Source organism: Kwoniella mangroviensis (assembly GCF_000507465.2).
Source record: "Kwoniella mangroviensis CBS 8507 chromosome 1 map unlocalized Ctg02, whole genome shotgun sequence".
In the NCBI taxonomy this organism is placed as follows: Eukaryota; Fungi; Basidiomycota; class Tremellomycetes; order Tremellales; family Cryptococcaceae; genus Kwoniella; species Kwoniella mangrovensis.
The window spans coordinates 4,289,013-4,313,013 of NW_027062534.1; the positions used below are offsets into that span (position 1 = coordinate 4,289,013).

At 45.6% G+C, this 24,001-nt stretch overlaps 6 protein-coding genes across 6 annotated transcripts; 4 read left to right on the forward strand and 2 right to left on the reverse strand.

The window, feature by feature from the left end:
- Positions 1-493: 493 nt before the first annotated feature.
- I203_106722 (uncharacterized protein) lies at positions 494-5,636 on the forward strand (the record flags this gene model as incomplete). Its single annotated transcript, XM_019151045.1, has 6 exons — positions 494-1,173; positions 1,242-1,808; positions 1,861-1,981; positions 2,035-4,068; positions 4,126-4,806; positions 4,866-5,636. The coding sequence occupies 6 exons, from the start codon at positions 494-496 to the stop codon at positions 5,634-5,636; spliced, it is 4,854 nt and encodes a 1,617-aa protein (XP_018999613.1).
- A 2,206-nt stretch (positions 5,637-7,842) lies between these two features.
- On the forward strand, positions 7,843-9,912 carry I203_106723 (uncharacterized protein; the record flags this gene model as incomplete). The annotated part of the gene is made up of 8 exons (XM_065518040.1): positions 7,843-8,073; positions 8,575-8,702; positions 8,774-8,863; positions 8,924-8,988; positions 9,060-9,127; positions 9,200-9,397; positions 9,468-9,617; positions 9,712-9,912. The coding sequence occupies 8 exons, from the start codon at positions 7,843-7,845 to the stop codon at positions 9,910-9,912; spliced, it is 1,131 nt and encodes a 376-aa protein (XP_065373344.1).
- Positions 9,913-10,651: 739 nt separating this feature from the next.
- On the forward strand, positions 10,652-15,058 carry I203_106724 (uncharacterized protein; the record flags this gene model as incomplete). Its single annotated transcript, XM_019151047.1, has 17 exons — positions 10,652-10,688; positions 10,762-11,888; positions 11,944-12,075; positions 12,145-12,187; positions 12,247-12,266; positions 12,328-12,535; positions 12,618-12,816; positions 12,874-12,969; positions 13,036-13,162; positions 13,246-13,335; positions 13,406-13,687; positions 13,747-13,774; positions 13,843-13,931; positions 13,991-14,065; positions 14,134-14,140; positions 14,204-14,411; positions 14,479-15,058. The coding sequence occupies 17 exons, from the start codon at positions 10,652-10,654 to the stop codon at positions 15,056-15,058; spliced, it is 3,348 nt and encodes a 1,115-aa protein (XP_018999615.1).
- Positions 15,059-15,250: 192 nt separating this feature from the next.
- I203_106725 (uncharacterized protein) lies at positions 15,251-17,948 on the reverse strand (the record flags this gene model as incomplete). Its single annotated transcript, XM_019151048.1, has 4 exons — positions 15,251-15,664; positions 15,736-15,960; positions 16,065-17,604; positions 17,755-17,948. 4 exons carry the CDS (start codon positions 17,946-17,948, stop codon positions 15,251-15,253), a joined length of 2,373 nt encoding a protein of 790 aa, XP_018999616.1.
- An 813-nt stretch (positions 17,949-18,761) lies between these two features.
- Positions 18,762-19,981, reverse strand: I203_106726 (uncharacterized protein; the record flags this gene model as incomplete). Its single annotated transcript, XM_019151049.1, has 4 exons — positions 18,762-19,184; positions 19,251-19,378; positions 19,448-19,521; positions 19,599-19,981. The coding sequence occupies 4 exons, from the start codon at positions 19,979-19,981 to the stop codon at positions 18,762-18,764; spliced, it is 1,008 nt and encodes a 335-aa protein (XP_018999617.1).
- Positions 19,982-20,585: 604 nt separating this feature from the next.
- Positions 20,586-22,247, forward strand: I203_106727 (uncharacterized protein; the record flags this gene model as incomplete). The annotated part of the gene is made up of 5 exons (XM_019151050.1): positions 20,586-20,816; positions 20,886-20,940; positions 21,016-21,144; positions 21,229-22,044; positions 22,207-22,247. The coding sequence occupies 5 exons, from the start codon at positions 20,586-20,588 to the stop codon at positions 22,245-22,247; spliced, it is 1,272 nt and encodes a 423-aa protein (XP_018999618.1).
- Between the last annotated feature and the right edge of the window lie 1,754 nt (positions 22,248-24,001).

Sequence of the window (24,001 nt, forward strand, 5' to 3'; positions counted from 1 at the left end):
TAGTTTGTTCTGGACATACATCTAGAACAGGAATGATATAAAGTGCAAGGACATTGGACTGGTCATACACATCTACCTATTTATTTATATAGTAGCTTTTCATATAAATTCCTCTTTCTCCTAGGAGAGCTGGAATGATGCATCTGTCCCATAATATAATTTGGTTCCGTTAAAGAGTATCTCGAAAGTAGCCATTCCTCCTCATCCCTTGCAACTGCATAAGAGTAAAATGTAACATGCACAAACAGCCTTGGTATCACTGGCATCCCCGCTATCACCATCGTCACCATCACCATCACCATCAGCGCATCACCGTCACACACGGGTCACCGCTTTGATCCCTTCTCCCTCCGAGACCGCCCAACATCAAGAGAGAAAAAAGTTGAAAACTCCCCTGTCCAACATTTCTTCCTTATCCTCATCTCACATCTTTAGGAGATTGGCATCGACCAGGTCGATCATACTTGATAGATCAGCGAGTCCAAGGTTACTCATGTCGAATCAACAAGAACAATCTCGACAATCAATCTCGCTCCCAGTCTTGCCAAATCCAATCAGATTCTCTTTACCTTCTAAACCTATCGCTTGTTTATCAACTTCAAGTTCGACTTCTTCACCTTCGGCTAAAATCAATTCTATAAGATCTGTACCATCATCACTACCGCCTAAGCCTGCGTTCGTCCCTAAGTCAACCTCGAATGAATTCTCACCTGAGAGAGGAAGAGATATAATACCTAGTTATAGAAGGGAAACTGAAAGTTATCGTCCACCACCTTCTCCTTCCCCTTCACCACCTCGAAGATATTGCTCACCTTCACCTAGGGGTGATACCTATATTCCATCAAGAGGTTCGATTGCCACGAGATCAAGATCAAGATCAAGATCAAGATCAAGATCAAGGTCGCTAATCAGATCTCCATCACCGAGATACACAAGCTCAAATAAACATCATCGTTCACCTTCGGTGTCGAGATACGATTCATACAGACCTAGACCTAAACGCAATTCCCCATCTCCATCTCCTCCTCTGACGACCGCTCAAAAAAGAGATCGACGTGCTGGACCTAGCGCCTCCGCAAGGACTGAAAGAGAACCATCCATCGTTGAGAAGGAAACCAGACCGAAAAGTTTGAAAGATAGATTAGGGGGATTTTGTAAACAGGAGCAAGACAGGTATGTAACTCTTCAACCAAACTGTTGAATTACCGCTTCTCCAGGCTGATATAACGTCATCGATACAGACCTGTAGAGCAAATCTCATCCATCCCAACCAAAAGATCACCCTCACCTTCACCCATAAACACACAACCCTCCACCAAGCTTCCCAAACCTATTCCTACTGGGCCTAGGGGAACTTCCAGATCATTCTCAACAGCGCCGACTATCCCTAAAGGTCCCAAAGCCGATAGAGCTCCACCTACTGGACCGAGGTCTCAACACGCCCTTCCTGGTAACCCACTATTCACCGGAAACGGTGTTTCTTCTGTAGCAAGTCGGCGCTCAAATAGTCCAAGAGACGAAGAAGATATGGCCGGACCATCGAGATATAGATCAAAAGGAGGTAACACCCCTCGAAGAGGTGGATCAGCCGGACCAAGCAGTGGTGGAACGGTGCGACAACTGTCACCACCTTTGAGAGACCATAATCAGATAATCGATCAATATGGTCAGAAAGTGCATCTAAAGGCACAATGGGCCGAGAACCCGAAAGCTCCATTGGCGAATTTCCTGGGTAATGGAGGTGGAGCAGAGATGAGTCAGGAATATAAAGCTGAAGAAGGTATGATAGGAAATAAGAGGATGTTCAGGTAAGTTCATATAACCGATTCGAGTTGAACTCAAGCTGACTTAGGAATGTAGAGTTACAGTCGTAGCAGATGCGAGATCTGGAATTGTAGGAGTAGGAGATCATGCTTCTAGGAAAGAGGCGGAGAAGTTGGCAGCTCTGAGTGCTGTACTTCAACTTGCAGCTGCTGGAATGGTGGGTTGATGATGGTCGTTTCACGATTGACCAGTACTGATTGTTGAATATAGCTTGAACAAGGCAAAGGTGGTAGTAAAGCGCCTTCAGCTACCAACGGTAGCTCCATGGCATCATCTGCACCCTTACCTGGAGAAAATAACGGAACGGCCAAGCTCTCCGATGGCTCCGATATATCATATGAACGAGCTCGACAGTTCATGGAGTATTACTGTGCACGGTACAAATTCGGTAAACCCGATATAGAGTTCTCCCAATCTCAAACATCTCAGGGTTCCAACAAAGGTCGTAAAGGTAAACCGTCAAGTGTAATGATTTGGGATGCGGTCATAACGGTTGGAAACAGGAGGATAGGTATGGGACAATCATCGAGTAAGAAAGGAGCTCAGGTAAAAGCATATTTAGATGTCACCCAATATCTGGAAAGTTGTGATCCGGATTTATGGAAGGATTTCTTGGAAGCTTCGAAGAAAGATAAAAGTGCCAATCTAGGATTAGCACCTCACTTGGTATTCCAGATGTCCGACCGATTGAATGAAGATATACAAGGTCTTTGTGGTGATATTAGGCATTCAAGATTATGGGCCAACGCGCCTCCCTCGACACTGTCTTCAAACGAACATCAACAATTACCTACTTGGTCATCCGGAGGGAAACGTCAACTTAGCGCGAAGGAATTGATGAACAAATCGCTCGATCTGCAAGATAGGTTAGCGGCATATGAGAGTGATCCCAAACTTGAGACCATGCGAGCGCAACGAAATGCTCTTCCCGTGACGTCTCGTGCTACTGAGATTTTGGCCAAGATCGAAGTCAACGATGTCACTATTGTCATGGCTGCGACTGGTTCCGGTAAGACCACCCAGGTACCACAATTGCTCTTCGACCACTATATCAATAGAGGTGAAGGAGCCAAATGTAATATTGTCTGTACGCAACCTAGAAGACTGGCAGCGATGTCAGTAGCAGAACGAATAGCCGATGAGAGAGGTCAACCACTAGGAAAGGAAGTGGGGTATCAGGTTAGGTTCGATACTAAGCTACCACAATCAAATGGAAGTATCACTTTTTGTACGACCGGTATCTTCCTCAAAAGGATGCAGTCGGCTTTAGGATCAACAGCCGACCCCAATGCCGTAGCTAGGATGGACGAAGTCACCCATATAGTTGTGGATGAGGTTCATGAAAGGGACATCGACACCGATTTACTCTTAGTGGTTCTAAAACGGTTACTCGCCGATCGAATCTCCAGAAAGAAACCCTTGAAAGTCATCCTCATGTCAGCTACAATCGACCCGACGCTCTTCAAGGGCTACTTTGCCGATGCTCGTGGTCGAGCTGCGCCCGTTGCTGAAGTACCAGGACGGACTTTCCCAGTGGAACGATCGTACCTCGATGAGATTGTTCCTCAGTTGCAGGGTATACCGCAAAACAAAGGCGGATGGGTGTTCAACGAAAAAAATGTAGCTGAGTATCTATCGAAAGAACTGAGTCACGATCCAGCAAACTTCGGTCCGGGCTCAGGAATGGGTTTGGAGATACCTTATCCCCTAGTGGCTTTGACCATTGCAGATGTGATGAAGCGATCCGACGATGGACATGTCTTGGTATTCTTACCTGGATGGGATGAAATCAAGAAAGTAGCAGATATCTTGATGGATACGAGAGGTCGACCGTTATTGGGAACGAACTTCAACGATCAATCGAGATATAGTATACATTATCTCCATTCGACCATCCCGGCAGCTGAACAAAAAGAAGTTTTCAGACCTCCGCCTAAAGGCGTGAGAAGGATTATCCTGGCTACGAACATCGCCGAAACCTCTATCACCATTCCCGATGTGGTTTATGTCATTGATACGGCTCGTGTGAAAGAGAAGAGATATGATCCAGAACGACATATGTCTTCGTTAGTCTCTGCTTGGGTCGGATCCTCCAACTTGAACCAGAGAGCTGGTAGAGCGGGAAGGCATAGGGAAGGTGAATACTATGGCCTATTATCGAGGAAAAGATTGCAAGCGCTGGATCCTCACCAGCTGGTGGAGATGAAGCGAAGTGATTTAAGTAACGTAGTAATGCACGTCAAGGTGAGCTATGTCTGTTAGGAGTTGACCGATTACACACAGCTTATTCATACCTCATAGGCATTGAACCTCGGTGAGGTTGAAGAATTATTGGCGGCGACTATCGAACCACCTGAACTCAGTCGAATTGTCGCTGCTATGGAAACGTTACGAATGCTTGGTGCTCTCGATGCGAACCAGAACCTCACATCGCTCGGACGAGTGTTACTCCAATTGCCAGTCGAGGCAGCTATTGGTAAACTGTGTCTTTACGGTTCATTCTTCCGATGCCTGGATTCAGCCTTGACACTCGCAGCGGTATTGACAAATCGAGATCCGTTCTTGGCTCCGATAGCCCTGAAAGCTGAAGCGGATCGAATTAAGGATTCCTGGTGCCTACCTGCCTTCCGATCGGATCCCCTTGCCATCGTGTCAGCCTACAACCAATGGTCAGCTATGGACGATCGAGGCGAATACAGGACGGCCAACCAGTTCTGTTCGGACAACTTCTTGTCGAAGCCTACACTCTTACAGATCAAACAAGTCAAAGCAAGCTTACTTCAATCCCTTGACCAGGCTGGAGTCATTGCCGTCTCAGCTGGTGGGGCAGTCAGGAGAATAGCAAGGAGATTGACTGTTCCTCCCGAATTGAACGAACACGGAATCAGTCTACCTCTCCTGGCTGCTCTGATAGCTATGGCCAACGCGCCCAACTTCGCCTTAAGGACTTCGGACAAGACTTGCAGAACTTCACAGGACAAGGTGAGTCCTCATCCTCATTCATCAATTGATGGACAGCTGACGCGCAACTCACATGTTAGACCGTATTCATCCATGGATCTTCCGTCAATTCTCGCCGAAGGGAAGCTGGCGGACCTGAACAAGCTAGTGAATCTTTCAACCCTGCCGAAAAACGATTATACTCCTTTGGCGAAAAATCTCGAAATGTTCCTCTCGGAGGGAAAGAAACGGGTGGTATCACTCAATTACGTTCGGTCACCCGATTGGACCCTATGACGTACATGCTGTTCGGTGCTTATGAGCTCGTCGTCACGCAGCGTGGATTAGAATGCGATAGGTGGTTACCTGTCGTGGGAAATTTGCATGCTTTGGATGATGTACAGAGATTGAAAGTCCTCTTAGATGGATGTATGTTAAGAGTCTTTGAGGGCGTTGGGAAATCTTTGATCAAGGATAGAGATGAAAGGTGGAGAAAGTCAACTTCGGCTATCCAAATCAATACTAAAGGAAGTTCAAAGATCATTCAAAATGATGGTGACGATCAGGTTGACGAAGAAGTAATAGAGAATGAATCAGATGACGAAGACGAAGCTGAAGGAGAAGACCAAGCGAAAAGGACGACTAGGATCATCCAACCTATGACGATAGACGAGATTAAAGAACTGGAATACCTCACCACAGATGTGGTGAGAATACTGGATGCGTACGCTTCTGAAAGGGAAGGTGGATCGACGGTCAATTCAAGACCTGTAACACCTGGTCTACCAATGATGACCCAAAGTCAAACAAAAAGTAATGGAAATGGCAGAACTTCACAGTATCAGATTAACAACGGGAGTAGGAAATGGTAAGGGCTGCAATCCCTGTCAGAAAGAGTCTTGAAGAGTAGAGATATTGTAAATCCTTGATTGCAGAGAAGTAATCGTGTGAATATCGTCATGAGAGAGATAATGTATATATATATATTATCGATAATGGAGGGCGAAGACAAGTATGAGTATATATGTGAACAACATCGTCATGCATATAAACTCTCATCACTCAGCGCACCATCGGTCAAAGAGACGTTGTTCAGCAGGTACCCTTAAAAGGTCCCGTGTTTCCCCTTGCGATCAAGTGTGGTGCGCACAAACTCCTTTCCCTTATCTATGCCGGATCTGCACATGCGACCCTACTTATACCCCGTTACCCGTTTTTCACCGCACCTTTTTTAACCTTAATGAAGAGATCGAGAGGGGAAAAAAAGAGGGTTGGACAGTAGTACGTACTTCAAAACGTATGATTACGATCGAGAGCAGCTGATTAACGAAAGTACAGCATGGAAAGATCACTGACGGCCGAGAGTGGAGTGATAATTTGGACACCCAGAGACCTAACGGTTACTAACGGAATAAGAATCCGATCATTCCTCTACTCCACTCATATCCCACATGCTATCCTGGATGACAGGAAAACAAGATCAGTGATCAGATCCACTCCACCACATGCGCACGAACGAGCTGTAGATCCCAATTGAGTAAGCCTGACTCTCGGAGATCTTACGGAGCTTACGGGAACCTCGCCGTGACAAGACCTTCGGTCAACAGAAGTCGGATCTCGATCGAATGGGACAACGTCACTCGTGGATGAGAGGAGCCGTCGCGCGCAGGGCGTCCGTACATTTGTGTGCGTTATGCCTCGGGCCGTTTTATCCTTTTAGATATACAGTTAATTCTCTGAAAGCTACGCAGTTAGATTACAGTTCGGGAACTTGAGGTGTACCGTGTCCTCAACAAAGAAGCATGATTTTCCTGTTGGATTATTTGTTATGCCAAGGCCAAAGGAAGATGTTACGAGTACTTTTCATCATCGTATCAGGGAAAGCAATGTAAAAAAAGAAGCAAATGCCGATGTATACGGATGATCCAAGAGGCGTTTTCCCTTTTTATCTATTTATGTATGATACAAGTTGAAAATAAATTAATCTTGATAATCCAAAATCATTCCAATCGAAAAGCCAACAATACCACCAACAGCAACTGCAGATGGACGAGGATCATGCCGAAAAGGTGATACGACCAACGCATGTTTGTTTCCTTCACCATTCTTCTTTCACTGTCCCTCACAGACATCAGTTACAATCTCTGGTACAAGTCGATCAATCATCTGAAACACTCCGACGCCAACGTGGACTCCGACTTCGACTCTGAGGAAAAGAAAAGCACAAAAACTCCGCGTCAAGCGTCTGAATCATATTGCAGATCTGAGACATTAGAGGATTGATTGTTGGAATTAGGATTGGAGTTGGTATCCAGCGAAAATCATTTTACGAGTATCCATCCATCAAAATCGTTCAATATAACACTGTTTTCATATCAGTAAGGTGTTTGTCACTTTTGCCGATATTTGAGGTAATCAGATCTCCCCACCACCATCTTGTATTTTAGATCAAAGCAAATCAACGAAAAGATCAACCGCCAAGTGAGTAGGTCAAAGCTGAAACGGATCAACAGATCAAAACATCATCAACGGGCCGTACGACATTCAAAGGACATTCAGACTCTCTGACAGTTACCAGGGACAGATAATTACTGTGTGTTTGTGTGTTGCGCATCAAAGAAAGAGAAAGCAAGATCTCAGATCCCGATTCTGCACGAAAAAGCAAAGCAGATACCCTACAGCTACAAGTCATTGGACTTTGATCTTGATCTAATTTGAACTTGACGAGAAAACTCAAAACGAGGCAATCAAGAGCAAACACCTATTATAGTTCAAAGGTCAACGTGATTCCTCAATCAACTATATAAAAAACACATCATCATATTCCCTTTGGTATCAGGTTACGAATCCAATCGATTACTACCCGGCGGCCGAATACAGCTCCGCGAGAATTAGATATATCGACCCCTGGTGAAATATACAAGATAGATTCTAGTTACTTGGCAAGAATTTAGAATTTAGACACTGTATCTTTTCGCTCCTATTCTTCTTCACCAATCATCGTCTTCTCGCCTTTTGGCTAAACGATTCAACCTCTGGTCTTTTTTTTTCACTTCCTTCGGTCAACATCCCCTCAAGATGTCAAGACCACGATCTCAATCGAATCACCCCTCGCCATACAAAATGCAGAGCGGTCCGTCGTCATCGCATTCACATTCATCGTCAGGTGGTGGTGGGGGTGGTGGTGCTGGCGGCGGACCATCAGGTAGCTCAGGATCGTCTCGACCTCCCGGTACGGGATCCAGCAGTGTATCTAGCCAGGAGGAATTAGGTCTGTCAGCTTGGTTATCGTGTAGTGCTGATCAAGAGGTGAGTTGAATCAGCGAAAATATCTTCAGATTCAGAAGGATGGCCGTCGGGAAAAGGGACGAGTGACAAGTGACGTATCCTTCTAAGAAGGAATCGGATCTCTGAAGCACGCATCCCCTCACTCCCCTTTTCCCTTGTGGCTGAAGGATCGTTGTCCAACGCACGAGCTCAAGGAGTAGTATAGTAGTAGTGTGAATTAGGCGCCGAAAGCGTTAGGAGACAACGGCCCATCCTTCGTTCTTTGCACGCCCAGATCACCAACAAACATTGGTTTTCAGAGATATTCACATGAACGTTTGAAGGAAAAAATATGCTAACAATTCAATCACCCTTTCTTACCCCACTTTGCGCAATCACCCCCACCCAACTCGTCCCGATACACGAAACACAAACATTGATGCTGAAAATGATGCACTTTTATTTTTGGACCTCACCTAAATCGGACTGAACTTCGCCCATTTTCTTGGTCTCTCAACGGATCTTCGTTCATGACGAGCATAGGCTAGGATAAGTTACGTATCCGAATCGATGCAGGAGATCCTTGGTTATACCCCAAATGATCTTCTGGGCAAATCTTGCTATTTGATCTTCCATCCGGATGAAATTCCCATGTTAAGAGAAATTCATTAGTAAGCTCGTTCACCAGAGGCCACTTGAATTGTAGGCTGATTGTTGCGGTTCTGGCTTCGTCGAACCTTAGTCAAGCGTTGACAGACGAGAAAACCGCTTGTGTGGCTTATTATAGAGCATTACATAAGGATGGGTATTATGTGGAATGTTGTTGCTCATAGTCAGTTACAATCTCATCAGTTCATCGATCTCGTGCTAATATAGTGAACGGGATGCAAAGTTCGACGGTGTATAATACTTCATTGGCATTGTATACTAGAGCCGTGGATGGTCAGCGGACGTTACGTGGGTTTTTTCCCCTCTTCGATATATGTCAACATTGAACATGAGCTCATGACCCGCTGGACTTCTATCAGAACAAGCACTCACAGCCAGAGAAGTGATCGAAGTGTCATCTGCCTCTCAAGGAAAATTCGCTATAAAAGTGAGACAGACTTTCTCGTCAATAGAGCGATCGTTAAAATTTCTGCTTGCTGATTCATGTCTCACCTCGCAGCGTTGGCCGAGCTCTTCATTAGCTCCTTTAGCATCTTCGCCTGATTCAACGTCGATTTCCCATTCCCCTCCACCAATTGATCATCCTTGGCCAACACCACATAAACCCTCTCCTCGGACTTTCTTTATCCTCGATAGGTTCACCGATAAGGGCAGGGTAATGTATGTCAGTAATGACGTAATCATCAATGGAAGTAGGGTGAGTATCTCATATACTATCTTTGCTCTTTGATTTGGATTATTGATGTGTCGATTTGACATGCTTTTAGCTCAAGAACCAACCTTTTTATTCTATAATACGACCTTCCGATCGAGCGCACGTACGGAAATATATTGAATCGGCCAAACAGTCCAGTCCCATAATGTTCAATGAAAGACGTTCAGGAGGTCATGGCTATACCAGATTTCACATCTTGAAAGTCAGTACAGCACACAAAATACGCGCTTTCTGCGCAAGGAGGCGCCTCCTACACAGGGCGTCATTCGCTGATCATGAATCTTGTTTGACTGTAGATACCGGATCTTCCTCCCTACGGGGAAACTTGGCCGCAGGGAACAGATGAATCTGAGCGTTCTATGCCCGGGCAAGACTTTATCTTAGTAGAAGGTATCTTTACAGCCTCGAGCGATGGTCTGGCTTGTATCATATCGAAAATCGCACCTGGTGGAAAATCGAATTCGAGAAACAATTCTAGAGATGATAACAGAAGATGACGATTCTGAATATGATGGGATCAAATCACTTTAACATGTAGCGTAAGATCCGTGGTATCACGACCCTTGTTAAAAACTCACGAACGAGGTGATAAATAGATAGATCAGATGATTAGACTGTATATTATATTGGTTCAATGGAGGTGGCCGAATTGTCGTAACATTACATATATATATAATACCGTACAGTATACGGTCCTCACATGACAAGGAAGTTTCCTTCTTACCTTCCTATCAAGTAAATTATGAAACCCTTTCATGACAGGGGAAACAGTTGTGAATGAGAGAGGGATGAAGCAGTGATCGATTGATGAACTGAGCTGGAACCGAGTATCAATCAGTCATGCATGTAGCTTTAACTATCTCAAGTGTTCGTTATTGCCACATTGTGTCCAGAGTTCATGAAAGGTGACAACATAGTAGCCACATTCTTGAATATACGTATGACTTGATGCTCGATGCTTGATGCTTGATGCCCAAGATCTTATTAATCCTTGGACTTGTACGATTGATTGCATGTTTCCAAAAATAGACCAAATGGGCTCCGATCACATTCCCTGACTGGCGTTATCCACCGCGTGGGCATACGGATCAAGCCTAATAACATACAAGTAAATACTCGCAGACTGACTTGACCAGATAGATAACACAGCAACTCGACTCTACAACATCTACAGCATCGACAGCTAACCATAAACTATCGACTCCTTCATAATATTGCACATAGCACCTTGCAACCATGTCCGCTCCATCCGAAGAGCCCAAGCCGAAGCGTCGTGAGTCCTCGTACTACCTAGGAATAGGTGCGGACTCCCTCGGTATAAGTGATCTGACCGTATAATCTCACAGGGCAAAACGTAGCTTGTAGTTGTTGTAAACTACGACGTATCAAATGCGATTTATCCGACTTACTCTACTCACTTCCATCTTCTTCGACTCAACCACCTCCACCGCTTAGTGTACTGGTAGAGCAGCATCCGGAAGTTGGATGTACGAATTGTAAGAGGAAGGGATTGAAGTGCGATACGCAAGGTATAAGGGAACCTACTCGACCAAATAAAGGTGGAAAGAGGATTGAAGAGGCAAAAAGGAAGTTTGGTGAAGAGCAACAGAAGAAACAAGATGGACAGGTACCAATTGATATGGGGTCAGAACCGAGTGAGACCGAAATACCTCTCGATATAATGGAATTCCTCAATAATCAACCTATCAACCAACCATCAGATTCTTTCCAAGCGACATATCTATCTCAAGATGCACAGACATCTGTAAGCCCACTGGAAACAGCATCGGGGCCATTACCGGATCAGACTATCAATTCGCTGTTCGATCCCACGGACTTACAGACGTTCAACTTCAATCCTGACCCATCACCATCAAATCCCTCGCCGCTCATCAAAACGCCTGGACCATCCTCCAGCAGCTCGCAGCAAGCAGCGTCAATATGGCAGCAATTTGCCAACAATCGGAAAGAAGCGATGTACCTCGTTCGTACGACAGGTCTGACACCCGGGGCGGACGGTGTGCAAATAAGTGAAGAAGATGATGATTTGATGGGTGGACTTCAGAGTAGATTGTCAGCTTATATGACCGAAATGCAATCACCATCACCATCGTCCAACTCCACCACCTATCAGGGTATCTCAAGATCATCGTCTTCGACGACACCGCTAGCTGTACCTGGGAATTTACTGGGAATAAACTATAATGCTTATAACAATCACTACGATGACTCTCTTAATGGTGATACAAGAAAACGCTCAAGGTGTCCATATAATTTGGACAGCCAGAGTCGGAAGATGGTCCTTGTATCCTCGAATCCGTGGAGATTATACTCGGAAGCTGGAGGTGGACAGATGATCACCTGGGGAAGGAGGGAAGCTGTATCGGAACAATTGGCTGATAGAGCTTTGGGGATGGCATTAAGTAATCACTTAGTAAAAGTTTTCTTCCAAGCTGTTCATCTCTCTTATCCTGTAAGTCCCATTTTATCCGCTCGGAAGGCAGTGAGCTGATAGGCGTGTGGTCTAGGCGATAAGCCCCGAAGTGTTTTACCTCGAATGGATCAGAGCAGGTCAGAGGTCAGATAGGATGAGTCCGGCGCAGGAAGCTCTCTGCGCGGTGATCGAAGCGTGGGGTGCTAGGTATTCCGATTCTCCTGTTGTGAGCTCCTTTTTCTCCCTGCCTCATATCAGCCATTGTAGTAGAGCTGATCACGTACGTGTACTATAGATATTAGGCTTGAGCGAAGCCAAAGCACACGCTGCTCCCAAAGGTGAGCCTATACAGTCTGATCATTCATACGGTAGATACTAACGAAGCGATTTGCTACAGTCATCAAGGCCGATGGTACAGTACGTATACTTTGTCCCTTTTTCCCGAGGGCGTCCTGAAAGATTTTTGTGTCATCTTCAGTTCACGCCGGGCACTCGAGCCAGAACGCACTGGGGAACAGCTCGTATAGGAGCCTGTAAAGCTCTGTCAGCCCGAGCCAAGCGCCTCATCGACGAGCATGGACTATTTCGGACGCCTAGTGTAACAGGTGTCCAGGCTCTGACACTGTACAGTCAGCTGATGCAAATGACGGACGAGAAGTTGCTCGACAAAGATTACTGGCTGCAGAGTGAGTGGTCAATTCTCAGTGCAGTATATTCGTTTGGGTAATAAGAAATCGAAAATTGTCTGATCTGTCGATATGAATTCAGCTCGTATGATCCACTCCACCGTTATCGAGCAGATGCAACTTCTCGGCTTAATGTGGGATGCTGAGGGACCAATCATGACTGATGTCAGCGAGGCTGCGGTCAGCTACTCCCAGCTGCAGATGAAGCAACGAAGATTGTTCTGGACCCACATGATTGGTGATGCCTTTTTCTCTGCTGCAGTCGGAGCTCTTCCTAAAATGTAAGTCGGAACATCCAGTCTTGATGTGTAGCGCTGATTTTAACCATCCCGGGATAGTCCCCAGGAGGACATTGATGCAGCTGGAGAATGGGTAGAAACAGTTCAAGATAAATTACCACAGTCATCATTCAAGCTGCTCGCTTTCTTCCTTTCGTGAGTGGCACAACCGCCATGTAGTCTATTTGATTATAGACTGATTGACTCTGAATAATCCTTCAGCATCTATCACCGACTGGGATTAGCAGGTCGGGAAGTCGCGACCCATATCGCGTATCCGCTAAGAAAGAAGGGCGCAGCAGACGTAGGTAAGATATGCATGACAGTTAGAAAAACATGGAGGGATATCGTGAGTCTTCGATTTGAGGCATACTCGCATGACACCCACACTACGCTCGAATAACTTCTGACTCACCTTGCCGTCTTGCGCAGGGAGAAATCAGCAGAGACCTAAAATCACAGGTGACGCAGCAGCTAATGGCTTGTAAAAAGGAAGATTTACTGGGCTTCTCACCACTGAATGTGCGTCACCAATCCCGTGCCATACCACCAATCTCGAGAGATAGATACTAATTCGCAGGGTGGTCTGTAGTTCTTCGCGAATCTCCGACTTTCCTGCCCTTTCCTCCTTCTGGTAATTCATCAATTAATTCGTGATCAATTGGCATTCTGGAAGAGCTGTCAGCCACCCTCTGCTCCAGCATTCATAAGTACTCCAACCGATCGATCATCTTCGACCACACCTTCGTCCAAGCCCGGACAAGGACAAGGTACTCCTCGCATTGTCCATAATTTAGAACTGCTTGAAAGGTTGACTAAAGAGAGCGTCGATGGATTGCTCTTCAGCTGTAGAGGTCAGATCTCAATGCTCAAGGTGAGTCACTGACAGATGATGATATTGAACAAGCTAGCTAAGAATGAAACTGTATATAGGCCATTCTACCTACTGGTGTCATACAGTGTAAGGATAGATGACTATGTGAACTGATAGGTCGAAACTGATTTAGATATTTGTAACTTTACAATTAGCTGCATCTATCCTGTTGAGAGTTCTGCTAGCTACCGCGCAACTTTTAGCGGAAGTTCCTACCAACGAACAAGGATACCCTGATCATACTGTGAGTCGGACCATCACTGGGCACAAGGTCGGGCAAAGTGATACTGACGCTGAAAGTAGCCCGGAGGACATGGTTGGACGTGGGAAGCGAAACAAAAAGAGATGGACATCTGTCTGGAAGCACTACATCAGGTTGTGAGTGGCTTCATGTCGCTATCGCTGTTTACACAGGATTGATGCTTACATCAGAATCTCCACTATAGGGATGGGGTATGTTTCTTCAGCCGTTGAGATCTTGGCCAAATCGAGATGACTGACATCTCATATCGATAGCGTGGGCAGATGTAGCCGAAGTCTGTGATTCCGTAGCCCTGACCATGGAACGCATGACACCTTCCCCCGAGGAGATCTTCGCCTGGAACTCGAGACATCAGCACACAAACGAAAGTCAATCGCGCGAGCATGTAGCTCGGATGAAAGAGGCAGAGGCCCAAGCGAGCGTAAACGCCGTCGAAGCTGTACTGACATTCTGGCCTCCTGTGTATGTACAGTCTGCACTTTTTCCTTTGGGAGTGCTCTTGCTCATACATTTTATCTTTCCCACATAGCTCCATACCAAATTTGATCGAACATGCCCTACAGAACGATCCAAAGGCTTTACTAAATTCAAGTTTACCTGGCATGCTGTCCGACTCGCAGCAGTCCCACGTAGGTATTTCGAAACAACATACTTCAGTACCAAACCCTGGGCACTTTTGGCCAGACAGAGGGGATCAGGCATTCATCAATGAACGTCTCAATGACGCACGACACACACCATTCCCAGGAGTTGCACCGGGCCAAATGGGACATCAAAATCTATCAGGGAATGATCTGTCAGGTTCGGAAGAGAACCGTGGGTTTCATACGTTATCGATGCCGTCTCAGTTCCTTGATGCGCATTTCGTACAGCCGCATCAGATACAACAGCCACAGCAACCGCAACCGCAGCCGCAACTCACCACGTCCTCTGAAACTTTGGATTTCACCTCGTTGCTCAATTTTGGGACTGTTGGCGGTAACAACGATGCTGAAATCTATGATGTGTCGACGAATCACGATGGACAAGTGGTAGGAGACAACGGGCAGACAGAACAATTGGATATAGATACGTTTCTCAAAGAACTGGGAATACCTCATATATCATGAAACTTTGTATCATCGCTCCAACTATGTAGCCTGTCGGAGAGTACAGTATATGAATGAGTTATGTGACCTTGTAGTCGACTGCAGGAGAGAAGGACCCGTAGATATATGGATGTCAAAACGTGCTCAGCTGTCTGCGCTTCCGCTGTTATCTCAGAAGATGCATACAACACCCCAATAAAGTATATGATACGATCAGCTATAAGGAGGTAATCCACCTTCCCCACCTGCTCTCTCATATCCTGGCGGAGCATCTCCCTGAGTACTCACATGCCCTACACCAACAGCATCATCTATAGCATGTCTACTTGGTCTTCTACCTCCTACTCCCACGGGAACGTTAGGTCCAGTCTGAGACCTGATATGGGAGGTGGCTGCTACTCCTACAGCATTGGCAGCCTGACTGGCATCAAAGGAAGGAGGATCATGAGCCGGTGGTAGACTGTGGGAATGAGCTGGTGGGGATATATATGGCGCGTGAGCAGGGGGTGGAGGAGGTGAATGTGCATCATCATCATGTGTATGTCCATGAGCATGAACATGGACATGGGAATGGAAATCGGGTAAAGCAGGTAACGAAGGTTCGTCTATTCCCGGGGGCAAGTCGTCCTAGATGACAGAAATAATGATCAAGACAATCTAATTTAGCCAGTTTCTGAAGAGATAGGAAATAAATTTACCTGTAGATCAACAATTCGAGTCCCCTCGCCCAGCCCTAGATGCTCCATCAACTCGAGACCTTGCATTCGAGCCCCTTCACCCTCCAACCCTAATCTGGCTACCATCCCTCCAACGACATTCACGCTGTTTTCGTCGCCTTCCTGCGGTGGATCCATAGCTCCTCCCGCACCGTACGATGCGTCCATAGATGGAGGTGCGACAGAAAAAGTCTCGTATCCGTCGTACTGTCAAATGATGATCGTCAGCATTCAACCTTTCGTTTCCCACAATCTTGTTGAACAACATTCACGCAGCTATCAAATAGTGAAAAGATGTCAAAAGTACCCACCTCTACCCATGTCCCCAACTCGCCCCCCAAACTACCTCTCCTTCCCACCCAAGTATTCCTTTCGAATCCTTCTTCCCCTGTTGTTCCCTCATGATGACCTTGAATCTCGACTTCTTCCGGTATGACCACGACTTGATCATCCTGATTGAAATTCACCGGAACCAACCTTTCCGATCTTACGGTCTGATTTAAAGTGGGGATTTCACCCGTTCTAGCTTGCTCTTCAGATTCGAGGAAACTAGGTAATTCCCCTGGTCCACTGCTAGATGAATTTGATGGACCAGCTCGAGTCTGTGTCTCAACCTCGAACGGGGGTGGTAGATCGTTATGTGCAGTGTCGGTGTCGGTATCGGTATCGGTGTATCTAAATGTTCCAGAATCACCTACTACATCTCTACCTTTCTGTCGATATGCTTCTTTCCTAAAATCTTCTTCTGTCCATGTCCCCGAGCCTGATCCAGACCGGGAAGCTCTTCTGACCTGACTCGTTCCAGCTTCAGTATCTTGCCCGAGTAAAGGTGAATCATTACCATTTCCTAAATCGGGTATCAGACCTCGGTCCACTACGATCTCCCTAGGTTCTTTCCATTTCTTAGGTCTGATGGTTATACTCCTCCTCAGTGTCCAATCTTTATTACTTGTACCAGTTGGTGAGACGTCTCCGAACCCTATCGTCACTCTGATAAAGAAGGTTATATCATGATATGGTACATTTGAAGTTATCTCTCCCCAGGTTTGCTCCGCGACCACACCGAGCTGGGCAGTAGGGATGGTGAATAATACTCTGAGAGGTGGATAATGTCGACCTGGACCTGAACCCGGATATCGTAATGATTTACCTGTCGCATGAAGTAAAGTAAGATGTTCGACTTCTTGACCAATAGTGCTGCTAGAGGTTGATGAAGAAGCGATATGATTAGGTTGAGTCGAATGAATGATAACTTTTCTAAATAACTCTACTCTGACCCTTCTGAGTGGTCTGAGAGTTTCGATTGGATCTGATTGTTTAGCCAAACCAATCACACCAGTCTTCTTCCTCTCTGCTGGTCTGATCTCCAAACCCAATCTTAACAAATCACCTAATCTAGGTCGAGCTTGATCGATAAGTAACCTAGCTAATACTCCATCTTTCTCCAATCTCTCCTCAACCTCTTCGAGCTCCTCCTCCTCTTGAGGTGCAGCTGCACCCTGACATGATACTTCTTGAGGTGTACCTTCGATCTTCATCTCTTCGATTACCACTTGATCGTTGGGTAAAACCAATTTCACAGAGAGGGTATAACGGATTTCACCCTTCTCGTAAGATGTGAGGTTTAACGTACCTGGTAATGGTTCTGATAGAGAGGAGGCGAGAGAAGTTGGAAGTTGGATTGAGAATCGATGTGAAGTAGAGAATGGTATAGTACCATCCGAGGGGATGGTTGAAGATGATACATTTGATATTGGGGTTGATGGTGTATATAATGTCTGAATGGGAAATTCATGAAGATGGATAGTTGGATGGTTGGGTAGATGATTCGTTAATGATAATTGCACGGATCTGTCGATCACAGCATATGTCAGCCATTTGTAAGTGACCACGGACCCTTTCGAAAGATCGATTGATAAAAGATGAGACTGTCAGAGATGAATTTGTGGTCGGAATTGAACATCAAATAGAATTCAGCTCGACCAGATTGGGCCCACTCACAAGCTCTTCACTATTCCAGTCCGGTTGCCCGACCCTTCACCCAGACCTTTCACATATATTTCCCCTTGGATGGTCTTACCCCAGAAGAAGCTCGCCGAATCAGGTAGAGGAGTGATGAGGATTTGCGGTTGTGAGGGTACGTAGTCGGGTGGTGGGGGGTCGGTCGTTGTGGATGTTGAAGTTGAAGTGGACATGATGTCTGGTCGAACGATTCAGATCTTACTGAGAGAGATAGTATTGGTTGATCGTTTATATCGTCAGATGTCGAATGTATGAGTGAATGTGTTGATGATCAGGTAGAAAGAGGCGATGAAAGGAAGTGCGAGTAGGGGGTACAACGACGTTTGGGTGACTTGTCGCTGGGACAATTATGAGTGTGGGTATGGGTATGGGTATGACGTGGTGTGTATGATGTATGGTGTACGGTGTGTACAGCTATACGTCCGAGACACAACTGTGCTTGGCCTTCATGGTCACAGTCATTCGAGGAGGAAGAACATGGTGCATGGTGATAGTGCGTCTTTCTTTGTATGTTGCTGCTGTGTTGACCTTGTTGACGATGAATCACGGAGTGAATGAATGAATAATCAATGAATGCATTTCACTCGGTTATATAGACTGGAATCCTGCGGAAAGGCAACGTAATTTATCCATCATTAGTCAGTGTTAGTCTCTCAACCCAACTTGCATAGCTATGCGTCGCATATAACTTACATGTCCGATGTAACGATGCAAAATTGACTAGAGAAACGGACCATCGTAGCTGCATAGGGAATATAGTCATACATAGATACAAATCCAACCTGGAGACATATACACAAATCCCTCCCTCCGTTTCTCATCTATGTTAGGCCCATGACATCAAAGCAGACCAGCATATTCTCCCGTGAATACTATTTATTTCGGTTTTGGTTTCGGTTCCGGTAAGGGTATACAGTACTAAGCTCATCGTCCATAGAATGGACAAAAACTCCGATGTTCTATCCTATCTTGTCCAGACCATCAAGTTATCTGATCCTCTTCAATCTCTCTGTATTTTTCATAACCGCAAACTCGAGGTTCTCCGTCTTATCAGTGACTCTAGTCAATCGTTGGTTTTGTCCCGTCACTTCATCTCCCATAGCCGTAGCTAAATTCTTCAACCTCTTGGTGACCTCATAAGTCTCATTGAGATTATCATCCAGTTCATCCTCCAACTCGTCATCCGAGGCGGTCGCATCGAATTGGTATCTCGATCTCGCTTCCTTCTTAGCTTTTTGTTCTCCAGGTAAAGGTTCTCTCTCATATCCACTTCCATAAGGCGATGGATTAGCTGCATTACCCAATCTCCTCCTTGTATCCGTCACGTCATTCAGAGCTTTAGCGCGATCGTGTCTTTCCATCGCGTGTCGCTCATTGATCTTGTCTTCTTCGGCTTGTCGCTTGGCATCCTACATCGACACACCCCAGCCCATTCAGCACAATCAGTATACATCGAGGACATACAAAAAACTCACCTTGTTCCAAGTTACAGCAGGACGGAAGATACTTCTATTGAGCTTCTTCAGTTCTTCAGCTTTATCTTCAGCTCGCTGATTATTGGCTTTGGCCATATCGAGGTATCGTTCAGAGTTGGCGATACGTTCTGTAGCACAGTCAAGGAAAGGCATTAGCGATCATCGATTCTTTTCTTTACATGTTTTGCAAGGCCCACCCGATTGATCAGCAAGTTTGGCAACCGTTCCTCTAGCGTTCTCCTCAGCCTCTCTAGCGAGCCGAAGAGCGTTTCTGTGCGACGAGAGGTAATATCATATCATCAGTGGATGTATGTACCTCCTAATATGACTAGTTAGAGCTTAACCCACCTGGTACTAGCCAAACTCTCCTGTTTGATCCCCCTCATCTCCTGCTTGATACCTTCGACTTCCTCACCCTCATCGAAATCCTCTTCCATCTCTCTCCCCTCGTATCCATATTTCCTTTCCGGTTTAGGTTTTTCGGGAGCACTAAATCCGGAGAACAGCTCATTTCGCGCTGCATCGTTATGATCCGTCGCTTTTGCATAGGGATTATCATCACCTGCGGCAGGTTTAGATCTAGCATAGGGATCACCGCCCCCTGCACCACCATACCGATTGGAATTGGAGGGTACTTGGGCGTAGGGGTCGGCTCGTGGTGCGGAGGCACCGGCGGGTGGAGCGACGGGTGGGATGAGGGGCTCGTCCTTCTTTCGTCGGAAGAATGACATTTTGGGTGGGAGTCAAAGCTCTGATGGATGTATGGATGAATCAGTGAGTGAGATCAAGTGTATATGAAGGAGTTCATAGAGATGTCTGGTGACGTGGGGAGGTGACACTTACAGATGAGGGTGATAAAGGAGTTGACTATTTTATGTGAAACTTGGATCGCTCAAGGGGGCTTCGTCGCTTGGTGAGAATGGCCAAGTCGGATCCGTTTGAGCACGTAGTATTTTCAGTCGGATGTCGGTAACAGCGAGAGAGTCGACGGAGATGTATAACGACCGATGAGGTTGAGATGAAATGAATGAATGAATGAGTGGTCTTCAGTTGCGATTGCAATGGCAGATGATAGAATGATCACATTACCGCCGTATCGCTATGACACAACTCTCACTCACTCACTGCCTTGGATTGGAGCCTGTTATCAGCGACACCCGGCCAAGACACGCGGTTCCCCCCTCGAGTCATCAGCCTCATCATACGCCATTTCAACATGACTTGTCTCCTCTTCTGTGAACGCGAACAAGCATACTCGGGTGAAGATAGGTATGTACTGTATCACCACTCATCGCAGCATACCCCAATTTCCAAATACCAACGCCAGCACACAGGATGTCACTCCCATATGACGGAACACCACCACCGCGCGAACCCGAGCCCGAGATCGAGGAAATAGAAGTTGAGAACCCAGCGTTAGATAGACCATTGGACGACTATCAGCCTGCCATACCCGATCACGTCCAGAGTCTTATGGGCAGGATGTCAAAGGGGAAGGTATATTTGATGGAAGAAAGTCCAGGTATACTTCATTTGGATGGTCAAGAGAAATTGAAAAGGGATCCTGTAAGATCATATCACATATAAACGAATGCTACAGTGACAGAATCCCGCTGATACGTTGGATGGTATTAGAGGATAGCAGCTCTAGCTCAAAGGCTGGATAAACAAGATCCAACGAGCTGGCTGGGTGAGCTGACAAACCATGGCTTGCCACTGTGTCGACCACCATGCTGATGTATGTATAATCATACTCTGTCTGTAGAGGCGATATCAGCTTCGGCACCATCACCTATCAAACCAAATGCATTATACATCAAATCAGACTTGATACAGCATTTATCAACTAGTAAAGTGTTCTCGTGGACTTCGGGATTAGGTGCAGGAGTGATGGGTATGTAATCCTCTCTAGTCCCTCTGTCAAAAAAATTGTCACTTATCATCTTGTTGAGCTTACTCTGATTTATTGTATATGCAGGTATCGAATGGCTAAACGATACGACTCTACACTTGATATTCCCCACCGCCGCCTCAGCATTGATAGGTCTAACTGTACTTTCCAAAGCGGGCTTTGATCCTGCTGAGGGTGATGATCCTCTACTTGAACGATCCGCTCACTCAGTCCCAATCTCCTTATTACCTCTCGCCGAACCTGAACCGGTCCCTTCATTGGAAGGTCAAGAATTACTTTCTGGTCCATCTAGCTCTGTTGAAGATGACGGAATCAGACGTAAAGGAAGAGGAACATTTGGTAAATCAGGTGCTTCAGGTGCATTCGATTTAGAACCTTTAGTGAAACCTGAACAAACGGGATTGGATGAAATCAAATTTGCTGAAGGGTTAAATCCTCATGCGAGGATAACCATACGGTATGCGATTGAAGCAGATTCCGATTTGAGGAAACAGGCAAAACAATCCCAATGGTATAAGAAACATGGTAGACATGCTGGTAAAGAAACTTCATCTTCTAGACGGAATATCACCAGCAATGATCAAGATGAAGGGAATGGTGGATATAGTTTTGCTGGAAGAGGGAGTGGAGAAGGAAGGGATTTTGCGAAAAGGATAGGTAGAGGAGGAAGGGAGAGGAGGGGTCCGTATGGTGAAAGACCTGATAGACGTAGAGGTGGAAGAACAGAAGAGGATTTAGATAAGGAATTGGAAAATATGGCGAGGAGGAGACAGACGGGTGAAATCGATGAAGATGTAGATATGGAAAGCCAGAGTCGGTCGTATGGGGAAAGAGGTGGGAATGGTAGGAGAGGACCAAGTAGGAAAGAGGATCTGGATAGAGGTGAGTTTATGCTTTGCCTACTTCGGATCGTATTGTCATTGGGGCACTCGTCCTGCTGTCGTTCGTCCCCATTCTTGTTACTCCACCAGTCAGATTATATGATCCAACAGATCGAATCCATACTACACACAGAGCTGATCAGGTGTTTTGGTCAATACACAGAATTAGACGAATTATTCGCGAACAGGGCCGCAACCAGCTGATCCTGGTCTGATCGTACTTTCAACAATCCAAATCAAAAAGCATCACAGTGAAATGCTGTATGTAGACAATAATATACAATCAGCCAAAGCATCTGCCAAAATCACTCACGGCTATCAAATGGATAGCTCTAGTCCTATGACTTGAGCTACCCTGTGATTGATGTACTGTTATTTCAAATCACTCACTAGCCTAATCATGCTACACTGATTTAGCAGTATACGTACGAGGTGATTGGCTGATCGGTCAGGCTGACTAGAAGGATCCGAAGTATGAGCGGAGATCAATCGATAAGAAGCAATGAAAGTTGATCAAATGGGGAAACCTCTGATCTGATCTAACTGGATTGCAGTAGACTCATCAAACTCAGTCTTGGACTGACTCTCAACATATGGGATAGACGTTATACCATACAGCAAAGGCAAATTGGTCATCGCAAGAAATCAATGCTAGTGGGTCCATTGCATCATCTAACCTGAACGATTTTCGCCTAATTCCAAAAGAAGCCATGCTTTGCCGAATGCTAAGATATCGTAATAAAACACGCGAATGTTAGTACTAACAGGCAGGATGACTTGGACATCACTTCAGAATTGTCTTGCAGCTCGAGCCATTTGATTGAGCAAAGGATCTTTTCGAGATCTAACTTCCGATGGTGTCTAGATGACTAGATCCAAGCACGAGCCCATAAAATTGTGCAACTCATGGGCTGTAGGGAATAGAGTGGCTTGGTTTAGGTGATCTGACATTTTTAACTCTATTTGATTTTAGGGCGTTCTCATCTTGTGCGTAGTCTGGGAACAGATAACCAGGAAACATCAACATTTGACAAGTGGGTCAAAATGATTAATTTTTCATAATATTATGGCAAATAGAAGTTCACACGCTGATCAATCTGATCATCATATTCCAGGTACAATTGTATACACAACAAAGGTCGGTTGTGTAGATCACAACGCCAAGGATGAAATTGCGAACCGAGGTGATCCGATCGATTCATCGATCTCAAGGATTGCACCCCGCTTTTGATGTATGATACGAAAACGGACTATCAAATGCTTTGACCCTCTTCAACAACCCTGGGAATTACCTCCGGACAATCTGATCTTCTCATGTTGACCATCTTGGTAGAATTATGAAGGAGCAGAGACATTACAGATATTCACTCAGACTTGGCATCCAAAGCGTATGAGCAAAAACGCAGGTTGATGGTAACCCCTTACGCCCCTTTTATCTAAACTAAGTCTAGTCACCATCAATGATCAGACCCTAGATCCGAGTTAGATTTCAGCACTGATGTTCCTTCACTTGACAATTCGATCTTTCACCTTTCATCTTTTTGATGCAATGATGATGATGTTGGCTTACCATAGCTTTAGGCATGTAGCCTCAGAGAAGTAATCAATGCGTCACAGTGCAGCATTGTATCTTGTATCTCGAGAGTGGGGGAATGTTTTCTCTAGCATGTCTTGGGGATCAAATGCAACGGAAAAGGTATAAAAAGGGTCTTGATCTAGCTGTAGAATACGAGATCGCCTACCTTTCTTACCAACTCTATTCACCCTCCAATCGAAACACTCACTGTCCGTTGCTTGACGACCTAATCTGAACTTCTTCGTCGATCGATAATCGCCCATTCCAGATTCTTCATCATTTCTAAACAAGGTAACGTTCATTGAGAAAACCAATAAAACGCTCAGAACGAAGCTCTGAAAGGTATAAAGAGAGTAAGTGCAGCACTGTGATCATTCTGTCT